Source organism: Cynocephalus volans, chromosome 17 (genome assembly GCF_027409185.1).
Source record: "Cynocephalus volans isolate mCynVol1 chromosome 17, mCynVol1.pri, whole genome shotgun sequence".
NCBI classification, from domain to species: Eukaryota; Metazoa; Chordata; class Mammalia; order Dermoptera; family Cynocephalidae; genus Cynocephalus; species Cynocephalus volans.
The window spans coordinates 9,830,945-9,847,051 of NC_084476.1; the positions used below are offsets into that span (position 1 = coordinate 9,830,945).

The 16,107-nt window shown below is 53.5% G+C and overlaps 1 protein-coding gene across 1 annotated transcript in view; it reads left to right on the top strand.

Annotated features, from left to right (window-relative positions):
• The first annotated feature begins 6,262 nt into the window (after positions 1-6,262).
• NIBAN2 (niban apoptosis regulator 2) overlaps positions 6,263-16,107 on the top strand; it is a 48,366-nt gene continuing 38,521 nt past the window's right edge. Inside the window, exon 1 of the mRNA XM_063082244.1 lies at positions 6,263-6,390. Coding sequence (XP_062938314.1) covers positions 6,336-6,390 — 55 coding nt within the window. The 5' untranslated portion in view covers positions 6,263-6,335. The remainder of the gene's footprint in view (positions 6,391-16,107) is intronic.

Here is a 16,107-nt window from a genome sequence, read left to right on the forward strand (position 1 = left end):
TTGCTAAGTGAAATACAAAATTGGGTAGAACAGAGAATCCCATCTTGTGTTGGAGAAACAGATGAACGCAGAGGCTTGGTTCTGGAGGACAGTGGTGCGCAGCACTGTGTGTCGTAGCTCTGAAGCAGGCTGAGCTGTGTGTGGGTCTTACCTTCATCTCTTACTTACTATGAGACCTTGGATGAGTCATTAATCTCACTGAGCTTCAGTTTTCTGTCCTGTAGGATGAATTTCCTCAAAATGCTGTGGTGAAGATTAAATGAGGCAGAAGATGTAAAGCCCAGAACTGAGTACCACATAAGCCTGCAATGAATGGGAGCTTTTGTTGTCTGTATCACCCTGCTGTTACTATTTCTCACTCCCTATCTACTTGCTAGTACTGCAACACCCCCTTGCCCTTTGGTGCTATTCAGTCCAACCGTGGAATCGTGAGCTGGGAAGTGGTAAGTCCCCACTTCCTGTAGGTATGAAGAGGAGGCTCTGCATGGCACACATGCTGTGGAGTGGACTTTGCTATCAGATGAGGTGGGTGTAGCCACTGCGGCATGAGAATATACAGGTCTATGGACAAGCCTGTTAAGTCCCAGGGACCAGGTGGCTCCCTTACTGTCACGTCCCCTCCAGTGCTCAGGACAGTGTCCGCACATTGTAGATGCTCACCCAAGCTCCCCTTACGTCTGACTCTAGGGATGTCATGCTGAAAGAGGACAGTCCCGGTCAGAGAGGAGGGGCTATTTAAGCAGATAATCATGCACAAAATAATTTTGAATGTGCTGATTGCCATGAAGGAGGAATAAAGGACACACAGCGAGACTACTGGCAGGCCTGACCTAGTCTGGAGGGGTGGGGACAGGGGAGTCCTCTCTGATGAAGAGTCATTTTAGCTGATGTCTGAAGGATGAATGATGCTTGGTGGGGCAAGAGGGGAGAGGGAATCAGTATTTTGTAAGCCCTGAGGTAGGATGGAGCATGGCTAGTTTGAGGATGTGAAAGTTCAGTGTGGCTAGAGAAGGATGAGGGGAAGAGGATGAAGGAGACGCTGGCAGGAGCCCCAGATGCCATGTGGAGGAGTCTGTCTTTAGCTGGAGGACAGTGGGAGCCACAGAAGGTGTGAAGCAGGGGAATGGCATGGTCATATTTGTGTTTAAGAACAATCCATCTGGCTGCCCAGTGAGGAACAAATGGGAGGCTGGAGGCAGGGAGGCCAGTGAAAGGCTATGGAGTTGCCCAGGACAGGAGTCCTGGGGCCCTGGACCTGGGTATGGTAGTGGAGCTGGGGAGAGGTGACAGCTTGGTCACTGAGGGAGCAAGAAGGGAGTTTAGCAGCCGGAGGCCAGGTGACAGAAGGGACAGGGTGTGAGCTGCAGCTCCTTCCACCACCGAACAATTAATAAAGGGGGGAGGACTGGGCTGAGTGCCAGGGTCCCTTCCGCACAATGGGCCATGCCAACTGGGTAAACAGAGGTGGACACATGATATTCCTTAAAAACAAAATCCTGATTCATTCCCACTCCCTGCTGTTTACTGGAGGTGTTTGTTTTTTTTTTTCCCTTCTGGGTCTATTTCAGGTCTGACAGGTTTGTGGGGAGAGCAGAGCTGGCGCTCAGAGCCAACTGGGAGGGAGAGGGACCAAGGGGGAGAGGAAAGGCCCCTCCTTCTCATTACAGGACAAGAAAGGGACCTTGGCCTGGGCCCCTGCTGGATGTTCTTGGGCAAATCTGTCTCTTTCTCTGGGTCTCAGTCCAAGCTCTGGCTCCAACCTTCTGGACCCTTCCTTTCAAAGTAAAGCATTATTATTCTTCATCTTTGGGTCCCTGGTTTCAAATGTGCTTTAGGGTGGGGTGGGGCGGGGCAGCCCTGCAGGGAGGCAGCTTGGCAGAAGCCACTTCCTGACAAAGGACCGATGAGTCAGGGGCTGTAGGTGGCACTCTACATTCAGGAGGGGCAGGCTCAGCAGGTGGCCTGGGGAGAGCCTTCCCTCCCTGCTCCAGATCTAGACCATTCCCACCCTTTGTCCACCTCTCTGGTATATCCCACGAAGCTCCAGGGCTAGGCCCAAGGAAAGGGGTGGAGAGCCTGATGGATAAAGACAGCATCCAGAGTCCTGGAGAAAGAGCGGAGACCCCCCTGCCTTGCACAGTTGAGAAATTCTTGCTATAGAAAAAGCTGTTACAAATCAACAAGAAAAAAATAGACATTCCAATAGAAAAGCAGGCAGAGGATATGAATGAAAAATCCACAAATGGCCAATGAATGTGTGAAAATATATTCCAATTTACTCAAAACCAAAAAGTGAATATCCAAATGGCCTTGAGCCTCAGGGCTGGGGTTTCCAATGTTTTAGAATTGAGAAATGCTCTGATGTCTAACTTCCTGGAATCCTTCAGAATGCTGATGACTATATTCATTTTTCTTTCCTTAAAAAAAAAAATGAAGCTGAAAGCAAAAACCCTTATTCCTCCCCCCCCAAAGATTGTATCTGGGTTGATTTATTTATTTATTTATTTAATTTTTATTTTTTAAAGATAACCGGTAAGGGGATCTTAACCCTTGGCTTGGTGTTGTCAGCTCCACACTCAGCCAGTGAGCGAACCAGCCATCCCTATATAGGATCCGAACCCGTGGCCTTGGTGTTATCAGCACCACACTCTCCCGAGTGAGCCACTGGCCAGCCCTGGCCTGATTTATTAACATATAGTAGAGAGCTAAGACTTTTAACGAACCTTACAATCTTCCCAGAGTACAGTGAAAAAGTTCTGAATGTTCAAGTTGCCTCCTCCTCTGGTCCCACCTATCCAGGGCAAGGACCCCTCCCTGCTTTTCCCTGCAGGAAGTCTGGGAACAGCCTTCTGGCCCGGGTCCCACAGTGACAAATCTCCCCTGCCTCTGCTCACACTGACACCTCTACTTGGAATATTGGCTCCGTCTCTACCTATTCCAATGTTTAAAAATAAGGATCGCCCATCCCCACCTGTCACCATATTCTATCTTAATATTTATCACTCTCTGAAGTCATTTTATTTATTTGTGTCTTTCTCTCCCAGCATAAGAATATAATCTCCATGAGGGCAGGGACCTCGATGATCCTGTATACTGATGTATCCCCAATAGTACCTGATATATAGAACGTGCTCAATATATTTGTTTCTTCATTTAAAAACAAACTTTATTGTAGTATAATTTACATACAATAAGATACATCTGTTTAGGGCCGACCCTGTGGCTCACTCGGGAGAGTGAGTTGCTGGGAGTGCAGCTGCGCTTCCGCCTCGGGTTTGGATCCTATAAAGGGATGGCCGGTGCACTCACTGGCTGAGCGTTGTGCGGGCGACACCAAGTCAAGGGTTGCGATCCCCTTACTGGTCACGAAAAAAAAAAAAAAGATACATCTGTTTTAAGTGTACAATTCAGTAAGTTTAGGCAAATATGTACTCCCATCACCACTCCAGTCAAGACACAGACCATTTCCATCCCCCCAAAAAGTTCCCTCATGATGTTTTTGCAGTCAATTCTCCTCCAACCCACCCCAGATGATACAATTTTTTGTGTGAGTTGAATGAATCTTGAATTGTCAGGGACTGGCCCCAAAGTTTGGGGGGAGCTATTCACATGCACGCATAGCAACCTACAGTTTACAATGTTTTTTCAACTTCCGGATCTCAAGAGCGTCTCACATGAGGCCATGGATGCTCAGAGTGATTAGGTGACATGTGACAGAAAGTCTCCAAAGCCAAGTTGGAAGCTTCCTGGGCCAGGGGCCTGACACATAGGGAAGTTTGTGGCTGCTCCAGGCTCACAGGCTTGGGTGCACCGTGAAGGCTGGGGAAAGGTTGCTTGTTTTCCTATCTCTACCCCAACTAGGTCTGCAGCCCAGCTGAGGTGATGCCCTGGGGTGTCCAGATGCCAGCGAGCTCCAGCTATCCCCTCCTTGGGCAGCGCAGGCTCTTCTAATCACTAAAGTTTGGACTGTGGGAAAAACGAAATGAGGTTACCAGCATCACTTGCCTCTGGTTGCTCAAAGAGAACCAGACACTGTGTGTCAGGAGACTGAGCCTTGGGCCAGGTTCTGCCTCTGCCTTGCTGTGTGCCCTTGGCAAGCCAATTTCCTTCCCTGGGCCTCAGTTTCCACCTCTGTAAAAGGAAACTAGTAATCCCTGCCAGCTGACTTCAACTCCACCTGATGACGCTGCTGCATGAATGCATCCTGCTCTTCAAAGGCCCACTCCCTGGAATGCTGTTCCTTAGTATCTGCTGTTAAAATTCTTGTTTTTCAACTTCTAGCTCTGGTACTACTCCCTCTGAGATTTTCCCCCAGACAGAATGCTCTGTTCCTTCCTCAAACTTCTCTACGCTCTTGAGGGCAAGGACTGTGATGAATACTAGAATGACAGGTTCTATTTATTGAGAGATGATGGACCAGGTACTGTGCTAGACACTTTCTTATCTCAGTTAATTCTCCTAACAAAGCAGCCTTATTTTCATTTGACAGATGAGAAATCTGAGGTTCAAAGAGGTAATGCCAGGGCCGGCCCGTGGCTCACTCGGTAGAGTGCGGTGCTGATAACACCAAGGCCCCGGGTTCGGATCTCATATACGGATGGCCGGTTCGCTCACTGGCTGAGTGTGGTGCTGACAACACCAAGTCAAGGGTTAAGATCCCCTTACCGGTCATCTTTTAAGAAAAAAAAAAAAAAACAACAAAGAGGTAATGCCAGTTGTCCAGGGTCACAGAGGGCAAGGCAACTTGGGCTTCCTCATCTTTTCACCCCCAGCACCTTGCAGGTGGCTTGGCACACAGGTGTTCACCTGTTTGCTGAATGACCGGTAAGTGACTGAATGCATGTATGTCTGCCTTTAATCAATTTCTTTTTTTTTTTTAAAGATGACCAGTAAGGGGATCTCAACCCTTGGCTTGGTGTTGTCAGCACCACGCTCAGCCAGTGAGCCAACTGGCCATCCCTATATAGGATCTGAACCTGTGGCCTTGGTGTTATCAGCACTGCACTCTCCTGAGTGAGCCACAGGCCGGCCCCATGCCTTTAATCAATTTCAAACCTCCCTCCTGTGGTGCTGACAGGCCTGAAGTACAGTTACTCAGTGATTTTAGCTGTTATTATCATCATTTTCTGCCTATGTCACAGTTACAGGAAGAGCTGTCCCATAACGGGGTGGGATGTACAGAGAAGTGGTGAGTACTCACTCACGCAGGGTAAGGAAGCAGAAATCCGATGGCCCTTGTCACATGCAGGACAGAAGATCTGAGCATCAGCAGCCAAGGAAGGCCTCTGCCACCCCAGTCCATGATTTGGGGATCCCAGCTGTCAACCTGCCTGCCCCACCTCCCAGTTTGGGAGGTCTAAGACTGAAACACATTCCTTTGGTAGTTGTTACCCTCCCACGCCTAGTCCCACAGTCTAGGTATCCAAAGTCCATGGCGGTCCCTGGGTTTTGATTCTGATCGTCTGTTGCAAACCATAAAGTGCTATTACTTTTTTTCCTTTCTGACTTGCTCTGTCCCACAAGCCACCTCCAGAGTGAAATGCCCGTATGCTTGTATCTCGGGAATGCCCGCCTGGCACCGGGACTGGGTGCCTTTGGGCCCCTGTCCTCCCTGCCCCCCCCATAGCTATTGTGCAAGATAGGCCGGCACACCTTGTGGGGCAGGTCGGATCAAGGCCAGGGAACTTCCCGAGTGCGGGAGGCGGCGGGCGGGACTGGGGGCTGGTGCGGGGCGCAGGGGGCAGCAGGAGTGGGCCGAGAAGGCTGAATTCCGGCACGTCGGCCTATGCGTCCCCTACCAGTCCCTCACGTCCTCCTGGACGTGATTCTCCTCCCCGCTAGGGAGGAGAGGGGGTGTCACCAGGTCGGAGCCCCCCGGGGCACCCCCAGTTCTTTCAGACGCCCCCACCAGCCCCATCTCTTTCTTCGCCCCGGTGCGGGTCCGGTGCGCTGTCTGCGCGCCTGTCTTCGGTGTCCCTTTCCGGGCCCTTCTCTTTGTCTGGGTCTCCCGGGCGGCCCCGGCGGCCCCGGCCCCGGCCCCGGCCCCGGCGCCCCACCCACCCGCGGCCGAGGAGGGGGCGGGGCCCGGGGCGGGGCGGGGCCTGGCGGGGCGGGGCCGCCGGGGCTGTGGGGCCGCGCGGGCGCGGGAGGCCGAGGCGGCCGGCGGGAGGGACGCGGCCGGAGCCGGAGCGGAGCCGGAGCGGAGCCGCAGCGGGGGCCGCGGCCAGGGGCGGCGGGAGCGGGGCGGGCCGGGCTCCATGGCGCCAGCGGCGTCCGCCTGAGCAGCGCGGGCAGCGGCGGGCGGCGGCCGGGTCGGGCCGCGGCTCTTCCTCGCCATGGGGGACGTGCTGTCCACGCACCTGGACGACGCCCGGCGCCAGCACATCGCAGGTGAGGACCGCACCGCGCAGCGCGCGCCCGGGGTCCTGCAGGGGCTCTCGGGCCACGCCCCCACCAGGCCCGCCGTCCCAGCCGGGCGGGGGTCTCCGGGGAGTCGGGCCTGGGGCTGGGCGGGAGCTGCTCGGGACCGTGACCCGCGTCCGCGCTTGTTCCCTCCGAATCTGAGCCCCCCTTCCCTCTCCTGAGGACACTGGAACCTACTCCCCCTTCTCTACCGGAACCTCCTCGGAGCCCGTTCCAGTCGGATCCCCCAAACCATTACCCTGCTCGAGCTGTGAGAGGGGTCGCAGCTGTCCCCTCTCCTGGATATCCCCGCTCAGAAGCGTTCCAAGCCCACCCTCTATCCTCCTTGGAATCTCCCCCACACAGCTAGGGAGTCCTGACCTTCCTTTCCAGCTGTCCAGGTCCCCAGCTCGTCCTGGCCCCAGCCCCGGTACACGTGGCCGAGGCTTCCAGGGGACAGACCCATTTAGGGCCCAACGTTGATCTCGGGAAAAGGGGCTAGGAAGAGATGGGGTGCATTGGCAGGGTGGGCTCCCCTGTCCTTTGGCTCAGATTCAGCAGGGTACTCCTGCTGGCAGCAGCAGCCAAGGGGCTGGTCAAGGCCAGAGCGGGGCCCTTTCAGGGCCAGTCCCCAACCTCCTCAACCATTTCCTTCAGCCAACCCTGCTCTCATTCTGGCACGGCACTGTGGCCACTTCTCTTGGGGGCCCACAGCTGCCCCCAAGGCTCCTGGGTTCCTCTTCTCTCCAGACCCTGGAGAATTGGGAGCTAGGGTGAGAATCTCAGGCTGCCTGAGACACTCGGCTCTGGCTGACCTCTCTGGCAGGGGAGGCTGCCCTGGGTGGAATCCCAGCATTTGTTTCCCAGGCGTGTGATCTTGGACAAGTCTCTTAATGTCCTGGCGCCTCCATTTCTCCTCTTTGAAGTGGGATCAATGATTTCTTCCTTATTAATGAGTTGTTGAGAGAATTAAGTGAGCCAGTTCATGTAGCTTGCTTAGCACAGGGCTTGGCATAGAAGAGACACTAATAATTGGGGTTCCAGTTCAGGTGGGTTTCGGGGGCCACTCATGGGGAGAGGAGACAGTTCCTCTTGGCTGCGTTGGCCTCTCCCTGTCCAGTGGGCCCACAGTGTCTTGTCTGCCTACACTTCTCTTGATGTCCTGTAGAGTTTCAGCAGCCATGTCCTCCAAGCTCCCTTGAGAGCAGGAACCCCTTGGGAGCAGGGACCAGGTGTCCCCAGCACCCCACCCCGGCTGAGGACAAAGGAGGTGCTGGGGAAGGTCTGTTGAGTGACTGTGGTCTGGGGATGGTGGCCTGAGCTCCCCCTTTGTGCCAGGCCTGGGGCTGGGCACAGGGGCAGGGGTGACGTAGAAATGAATCAGACCCTCTCTAGTCTCTGACTAGTGGCGGGGGGAAGGGCAGTTAAGTCTTGGAAAGCCTCCTTAGAGGATGAGGCCTGGACTCTGGGAGGAGGAAGGGCCGGGGTGGAGTCTTCCTGTCCCCTCCCTGTTGGTGGCAACCTTCTGGGGCACTGTAACAGTCCCTCCATTCAGGATCTCCCATTGAGGCCCCTCACTTGGCCTGGGTGGGGTATGCTGGGGTTTTTCCTCTCCTCACACCCAGCTCTGGTTCTCCCTGTCTTCCCACCTTCTGGTTGAGAACTGCCAGCCCACCCTCCTCTCTCCTGGCCATTTTACAGGGGAGGAGACTGAGACCACAGAAGGTGAAATGTCCTCTCCTGGAGAGGGTTGGATTTGTTTTGTGGATACCAGGCTGGGTGGAAGAGGGTTGTGCCCACTTAGAGCCTGCTGGCCTCTTTCTTCTCAATACTTCAGTGCTATTAATAACCCTCTTCAAATGCCTCAAATTCCTGGTCCAGGCTCACCTGAGGGGGTTCCTGAAATGCAGGGGTGAGAGGTTGGAAGTAGGGGAAGACTGGAAGCCTCTCAGGACCCTCCAGAGGGAGCGAGCAGCCTTAGAAATCTCTGTTGGAGGAGAATGAGGGTGTGTCTTTGCCACCTCCAGTGATCCATGTGCCTTCCTCACCCCACCCATGGAGCAGTGGGCACTTTCACAGCAGACAATTAAAATTCCAGAGCCCTCCCTACCTGGGGCCTGGTTCTCCACCCAGGAGACCCAGGGCCAGGCCCTGGAGAAATGTCAGCATTAGGAACACCCTTTCCCACAGTGCTCTGAGCTTCCAGTCCTGTTAGGGTTCTGTGGCTTGGCCTGTGGCTTGGCCTGCAGCTTTGCGCCTACCTTGAGCAGGTGAGCAGGTGAATACTAGCCTGCAAGTCCTGGCAAAGGTCAGGCGTGCTCCTACCCACGGTGTTGTTTTGCTGCCACGACACCTTTCATCCCGGGATTTCAAAGCCCCTGGCAAGCAGGGGCTTGTTTTCCCACACCAGTGGCCCCGTGGGGCTGATGGCAGGCTAATTTTCTCCAACTTACATGAGGGAGCTTGTGTGGAGGAAAGAGCCCTGGCCCAGGAGCCAGAGCCCCATGTAACCTTGGCAGGCTACTTACTCTCCCTGGGTCTCAGTTTTTCTGACTGTACACCAAAGGGGTGTGTCACCTGATGGCTGAAGTCCCTTCCAGCTCTGAGGGCCCAACAGTCCAAATTTTTCCCACAAATCTCCTCCAGACTTGAACCAGCTCAAGCTCCCAATACAGACTCCCACAAAGGCTAGCTGGTGTGACCTTGGGCAAGCATCTTGACCTCAGCTTTCCTTATCTGTAAAATGGGAATAATACTATTACCTGCCTGCTAGGCATTGTGGGGAGGAGCTAATAAAAATGCAGGTAAGAAGTTCAGCCCAGTGCTCGGGGCATAGGAAGTGCTCAGCAAACGCTGGCTATTATTATTATTGAGATTTTCCTTTGCTCACTGTTACTGGGTTCTCTAGGGTTCAAGGTGAGTGGCTAGTGTTTGGAGTTTGAAGGGGCAATTGCAGCTGTGGTTTGGGCCCTGCTTCCCTGAGGTTTGTCCAGTCCCTGGGGTCGGGGTGGATTAGAGAATCCGCCTGGGTTTTCAGAGCCTTGATTGCCACGTTCCTTCCGCGCTGGCAAATGTGTGCAATGGATGTGGGCCATCTGGAGCAGGTCCAGAGGGTAGTGATGGAGAAACCCAAATGGCAAGTAGAAGGAACTAGGACTTGGACTGGGTTAGGTCAGCCCACACCTCCTACCCTCCACATAGTTCAGAGTACAGGACTAGGATGAGAGAGCCTCTGGGCCCATGGCAGAGCTGTCTGAGGGGTTCTTTACATATGGTCTGAGCCACATAAACCAAGATGCGGCAGGTGAGGGGATGGGGGCTGTGCATCGGCTGGGGTGGGGAATCCTCTTCTCTTTCTAGGACAGTCTTGAGGGACTCAGCCATTGCATGTCAAGCCCCCCGCCCCGCCCTCGCCTCTCCCCTCCCCCCAGCTGCTGTAAGATTTGTAAGGTTTCTTACCTGAGAGGCCAGGTGAGCTATTCTCTATATGCTCATCCCTTCTGCCGAGCTCACCTTTCCCCTTGCAAGTTTTTTTTAAATAGCAGTTTTACTGAGACATAATTCACCTACCATATAATTCACCCACTTACAGTGTACAATTCAGTGGTTTTTAGTGTATGCACAGAGGTGTGCAACCCCTGCCACAATCAATTTTAGAATATTTTCATCACCCCTGAAGGAAACCCTGTACCCATTAGTAATTACTCCTGTTTCCCCCCAAGTCCTCCCAGCTCCAAGCATTCCCTGCTAACTTTGTCTAATTGCAAAAGTAATGCACGCACAGTTTAGGAGGGTAAGTAAAAATGAAAACTCCCCCATCTCCTTTCCCTTCCATCCCACTTCCCGGAAGAAATCACTTAAGTTTGGTGTGTCACCGTTTCCAAACATACCTCTCTCTGTGCATACACTTAAGATAGCTCTGTTTATAAAAAGAGACCCTATTATATGTTCCTGTGGTTTGATTTTTTTTGCTTAGTAAATTGTGGACATCTTATCATGTCAGAACACATGAATCTACTTGTCCTTTTATTAGCGGGCTCATTTCTGTGCATGGGGCAGTTTATTTACCCAGTCCCCTGTTAGTGGACATGTGGGTTGTGTCCAGGGTTTTGTGAGTATTCACGGTGCTGCTTGAGCCTCCTTCTACACATCCTGCACAAGGTTCCAGGATCAGAGAGCCTCCAGACAGGACTCATGGGCAGCATGTTGATATATTGACAAATAGCCTTTGAAAAGGTAGCAAACATTTGACACCCTCCTGCTAAGAGGTACCTTAGTACTGAGTGTTGTCACTCTTTTTGACAATCAGATATGAGAAAAAGGGGATCTCTGTTTATTGAGCAGAACAAATAATGCCTTTTTCCAATTGATTTTTAAAATCCACCTCTCCACGTTTGGGAACTGGCTATATGTGCCAGGAGGGAAGGGATGGAGGTGTTCTGCTTTTGGCCACCCCCACCCTGATGTGTGGCTTCCTGATTGTCATCCTGGGCTTTGCAGAGAGACCAGGCTGGCCGGAAGCAGGGCCTGGGCCACTGCCCTCAGCCGAGGCTGGGTCAGCCCCTGGGGGTGAAGTGTCTGGGGATTCTGCTGTCTCTTGTATCGGTCTTACATAATGGGCTTTTGTTGGCTTTGACCCTGCCCTCTCTCTCCCTCCTTTCAGCCTCCTCTAGTCCCCTCCACTCGGTTCCTTTCCCATCGCTGTAGCCTGTGCTCCAGCCTTGCCCACACGGAGCTGCCCCAGCCTCCTTGGGGGCCTCCAGTCCTTCCCACACATGCTGCCAAAGAGACCTTTCTAAACCCAAACTGGGCCACGGCCCGCCTTCCTGCTGCCCAAAGAATGAAGTAGAAAGACAAGAATAGGAATCACTCATCCACCATCATCCTACGATAACCACTTTCTTCTTTAGTAGTGTTTCCCTTCCCTGTTTATTGTTAAACACCGCCAGGACCATGACTCAAATTTGTGTCTTTCCTTTCACTAAGTGATTTATAATAAACATCTCTCCCAGGTCATTAAAACCTCCCTGCATGCATTCCCAAAGGCTACATCTTGTTTTGTCCGAGGACAGAGAGACGTTTTCTTAGTCTTTCCTCTAATGCTGGACTTTGGGGTTTTTCTTATATGTTGGTATTTCGGGGCAGACTGAGTCATGTGTTTATTTCCTTTCCAGCTCCGATCAGCTTCCCCACTCAAGACAGACTCATTTTCCAGCCTTGCCCTCTCCCAACCCTGCTTCCACCAATCTGGGCATTTCAAGGGAGGCTCTTTTCTGGGAGCCCTGACACCTTTGCACACCCTTTCAGGGCTAGTGGGCTTGAAGGGACTGCCCGTGAGCTGGGGAGTGGACTGATGATCGTGGCCTCTGGGTGTGTGGCCACATATTCTGGCTACTTCCCTAGCTCGTGGCATGCAGGGACTGATAAATTGTCTGAGGATGGTGGTTGATGGATTAGGCAGGAGCAGTAACTAGGCTCTGAATGATAACTGTAAGATCAGCTTATCGTTTGACTGAGCACTTACTAGGTGCCGGGCCTTCCTTTGCTTGTATTATCTCACTGAATTCTCACCTCAGTGGTGGGCTCAGACAGGGGAGTCCAAGGCCTTAGCTATGAAAACCATGCTCTACTGTGTCTACATAGGTCTGTGGGAAAGGCCTCGAAGAAGAGGGGCAAGCCTTGAAGAGAGGCAGGCAGTGGAGGCCTGGGGAGGGCGAGGGAGGAGGAGGAGCCGAGTGGGAACAGAGCGGCATGTGTCAGAGGCTCCCGCGGGTTGCACAAATATATCCTACCCATCATTAGTCAGTCTGAGACCCACAGTCTGTCTTTGACCAGCCCTATTCTCCTTCGAGTCGCCCCCTCCTCCTCCGCAGGCAGATCTCATGACTCACTTCACCCTGGGTCTCCTTGAAGCCTCATCCTGCGGTTGCAGAAATTCCTGAGCTGCTTCTTCCTTCCCCTGCCCCACCCCCTCCGCTTCCCTGCCTGAGGAAGAAGGGTTTTCTGTGGATGGAGCTGGGTAGAGTTTTAAGGAAGGAGGACAGATGCTGAGGTTTAAAACCCTTGAGGGTGGAGCGAAGCCATGCTGCTCTCCTGCTGATGGTAGGACCTGAGTTACGGAAGGCTGCAATCTTCTGATTTCACCGATTTTAAAACTGGAAGAACAGGAAGTGCCTGCCCCTTGAGGGCACTGCGTCTACCCACTAGGATTGTTCGCCTTTTGGAGATTTGCTACCTCTGGCCCATAGAGTGAAGGGACCTGGTGACACAGTGGCTGGTAAGTCTGAAGAAGCCAGAGCTGAGAGGCCGAGAGGTTTCAGGGCAAGGCTCTGCAGTCAGACTGTCTGGTCTCAGGTCCTGGTTCTGTCACTAGATGGACTGGTGTTTTGGGGCAAGTTGGTCACCCTCTCTGAGCCTGAGTTTCCTCTGTAAAAAGAGGATGATAGTTCTGGCCTCTTGGGACATGAGGATCAAGTGTGACGGCCCCTGGATGGTGTGACACAGGGCTGGTATGTGGTGAGAGTTCAGAGATGGTAGCTGTTATGATTATTACTTTATTGAGCAAACTTGACGCCCGGGGAGATGTGCTGGGTCTGTCCTGTGGCTTCATGCACCCCTAGCACCCTGCCACGTGCTCTGGAAATTTCGCATGCTGCAGTTCGAGGAGTACCAGCCTATGGCCCTGGACACCTGGAGTTTTCAGCAGGTACATGGAAGGTGGTGAGACGGGACCATGGTTACACAGCAGAATCGGTCATTCAACAGCATTGTCATTGTGTGGTTGGCATTGGCCAGGGCATGGAGGATAAAGGGGTAAAAAGACAGATGGGAACATGTCCCGAACTAGACTTGCAAGTCTTGAGCCTGGTCCTGTTTACCATCTGCTGTGTGACTGGACCAGTGGCTATGCCTCTCTGTGCCCTTTCTCCCCATCTGTGACCTCAAGACCAGTATCTGCTCTTGGGAATTCTCTGCCTCTGAAAACCCTTTCCTAGGGGTCTCGAAGTACCTTCCAAAAGCAAAGCTGGGTGGGCTACTATGTAAAAATAGGGACATGCTGGTATACAAAATCATATGTGGTCCCTGCCCATGTGGTGCTTCCTAGCTGGCAAGGAATGTTCTCAAAGGGAAGACCTTCTGCAGGAAGGTGTAAGAGGGAGACTGGGCTGGTGGGTGAGGGTGGGCCGGCCTGCTAGGATAGAGGGATGGTATGATATGGGGAGAGCCACAGGGACTGGCCTTGAGTGGAAGGGACTTTGTCCTGAGGGTATTGGGGAGGCCTTGGAGGCTTTTTTAGGCAGATATGGCACAGACGGGGGTGGACAGTGAGTCTAGTGGTGAGAGCCTAGGAGGCAAACCTAGTGGTGAGAGACAGGGCCTAGACCAGTGGGGGTGGAGGTGGGACATAGTCAGGGGATGTGTAGGTATAGAGGCATGGAGTGGCCAGGCCTCGGTGATGGTGACATGTGGGGTTGGGGTGATCTGACGTTCATCACTCTTGGCCCTACAGGGTTGATGGATCCTGTAGGTTGGTTTATCAAGGCTGACCAGTGGTCCTACAGCCTCTGCTCCCACCCTGTGATGACAGGAGACTTACTCCCTTCCTAGGCAGCCCTGAGTATGAGAACCTTCTAAGAGGGCTGGAATCCAAGGACCTGGTTTCGAGATCCTGTCTCGACTGTCCCGTCAGTTGGCACACACCTTCCCTTCCCTGGTGCTCAGGTTCCTCATCTGTAAAGTGGGCATAACAGTAGCCCAGACGTGCTAGGTAGTCGTGAGGGATCAGTGACACGATGTGGCTTCAGCTCTTCGTGTTCAAGGAAACATCGGCTCCTGTTCTCATCGGCCACTGCTGCTGAGTAGAGTCTACGGAAGGACATGGCCAGGGGAGCCCCTCCTCTCAGGAGGATCAGAAGTACAAGGTGTGGGCCAGAGCACTGGAGGGTCCACATTCAGGGGCAGGTAGCTGGGCATCCAAGAGGGGCAGAGGAAGAATGAATTGTGGCTTGCAAGGTATGAACCCCACTCTCTCACCCTCCAATCTGTGGCCAAGCCAACCGCAGCTGCTGCCCATCTTCCCCTGCCCCATGCTGAACAGAGCTATTTGTGTCCAGCTGTTTGTGAAGCAGCACCTTCTAGAAGAGGAGACCCTTGGGCAGGAAACTACCTGCCCTCTCATGCTCCGCCTGCCTCTGATCCACCCCACCTGCTGGGATCCCTTTGGTGGGGTGCAGACTGGGAGGCAGGTGCCCCAGGGCAGGTGCTAGGTGACCTTTGGCAAGTCCATCCTCCTCCGTGTGCTTCTCTATGTCTTGGGCTCGAGGATGGTCTCCAGTGCCCTTACAGCTCTGACCTTTTGGGAACCTGTGGGCCTTGGACTGCATTGAGAGCACAGAGCAGGACTAGCAGATATTTACTACATGAGGCAATCTTGCCATGGAAGAGCTTGCCCTGAAAGCTGTCTTTGCCCAGCCTGAGCTGGGCACTGGGGATGAAGCAGTGACATGAACCCTGATCTTGTAGAACTCATGCCAGCTGAGAAGCTTCCATCAAGCCGGATGCTCTGGGGGTTGTGTTACAAAGACAATGGTTCTTTATGTTTTTCAGAGTGCATGTTGGTTTTAAACACTCAGTCATCCCAACTCAAGATCCAATGTGTCTGGCCTTGACTGGGTGGCAGGAGGCCTCCGTCATTGGAAGCTGTGTGACCCCAGTTGTCAGTAAAATGGGAGCGGTGATCCCTGCCTCTGGGGTGTGTGGAGATTCTGAGAGGTGCGCTGCACAGTTCCCCACCCGTGGAAGTGCTCAGTAAATGGCAATTCCATTTCAGCTGAGTTCTTGGGGGAGCCTTGTGTCATTTGCCCCGGCCTGTCAGGGACTTAGGGGTCCATCCAGATATCACAGGAGGAGAGAGCTAACAATTGCACTTCTGTTTTGCTTATTTGTTTTTTAAGGCCAGTGTTCTCTGGGAGGTAAATGGGAGAAAAGAGAAGAGAGCTTAAGCTGTAGGGAGCCTAGGCCCTGGTGGCTGTGGGAGCCATGGGGGCTGTGGGAGCCATGGGGGCTGTGGGAGCCGCCGGGAAGGTTTGTTCAAGGTCGACTCGGGGCGACAGTCCCCCAGCCTTGAGTTTGGAGCTGCTGGTGGGCAGTGGCTGCTTTTCTTTTCCTGGCTCAGACCCGTCCTCCTCCTAGCCAGGGAAGACCCTTTGAAATCTCTAACCATACCCCTCCTCCTTTTCATTACTGAGTAAACTTAGGCGCAGAAAGAGGAAAGGAGGTGCCCAGGGTCTCAGAGGCAGCAGCACTGGGGTGCAGCCCAGGGCCCTGACCCCAGCATGAAGTTTCTCCTCCTACTTCTGGCTCCCTCTTCCCAGTGGACTCCCAGACGGCAGGCAGGGTCAGGGAAGGAGGGATTGGGCTGGGTGGGGCCGCACAGGTTATAATTTGGAAAGCTGAGTAAACAGGCCGTCCGTGAGAGAAGCAGGCCCTGTGCTGCTTCACAGGTAGGCCTGTGTCTGCGGAGACAGCTCAGGCCTGTCCACAGGCAGACAGTGAGGTGCTGTGTGGGGTCAGAAAAAGCCAAATCTACCCTCCACTCCCACCCCCACTCCCATACATAAGGCTGCCAGGAAAGCGGGGGGAGCAGCTATGCCCGACCCCTAGGGCTGACCGCCAGGACAAACCTCCAGGCTCAGCTCAGGACAG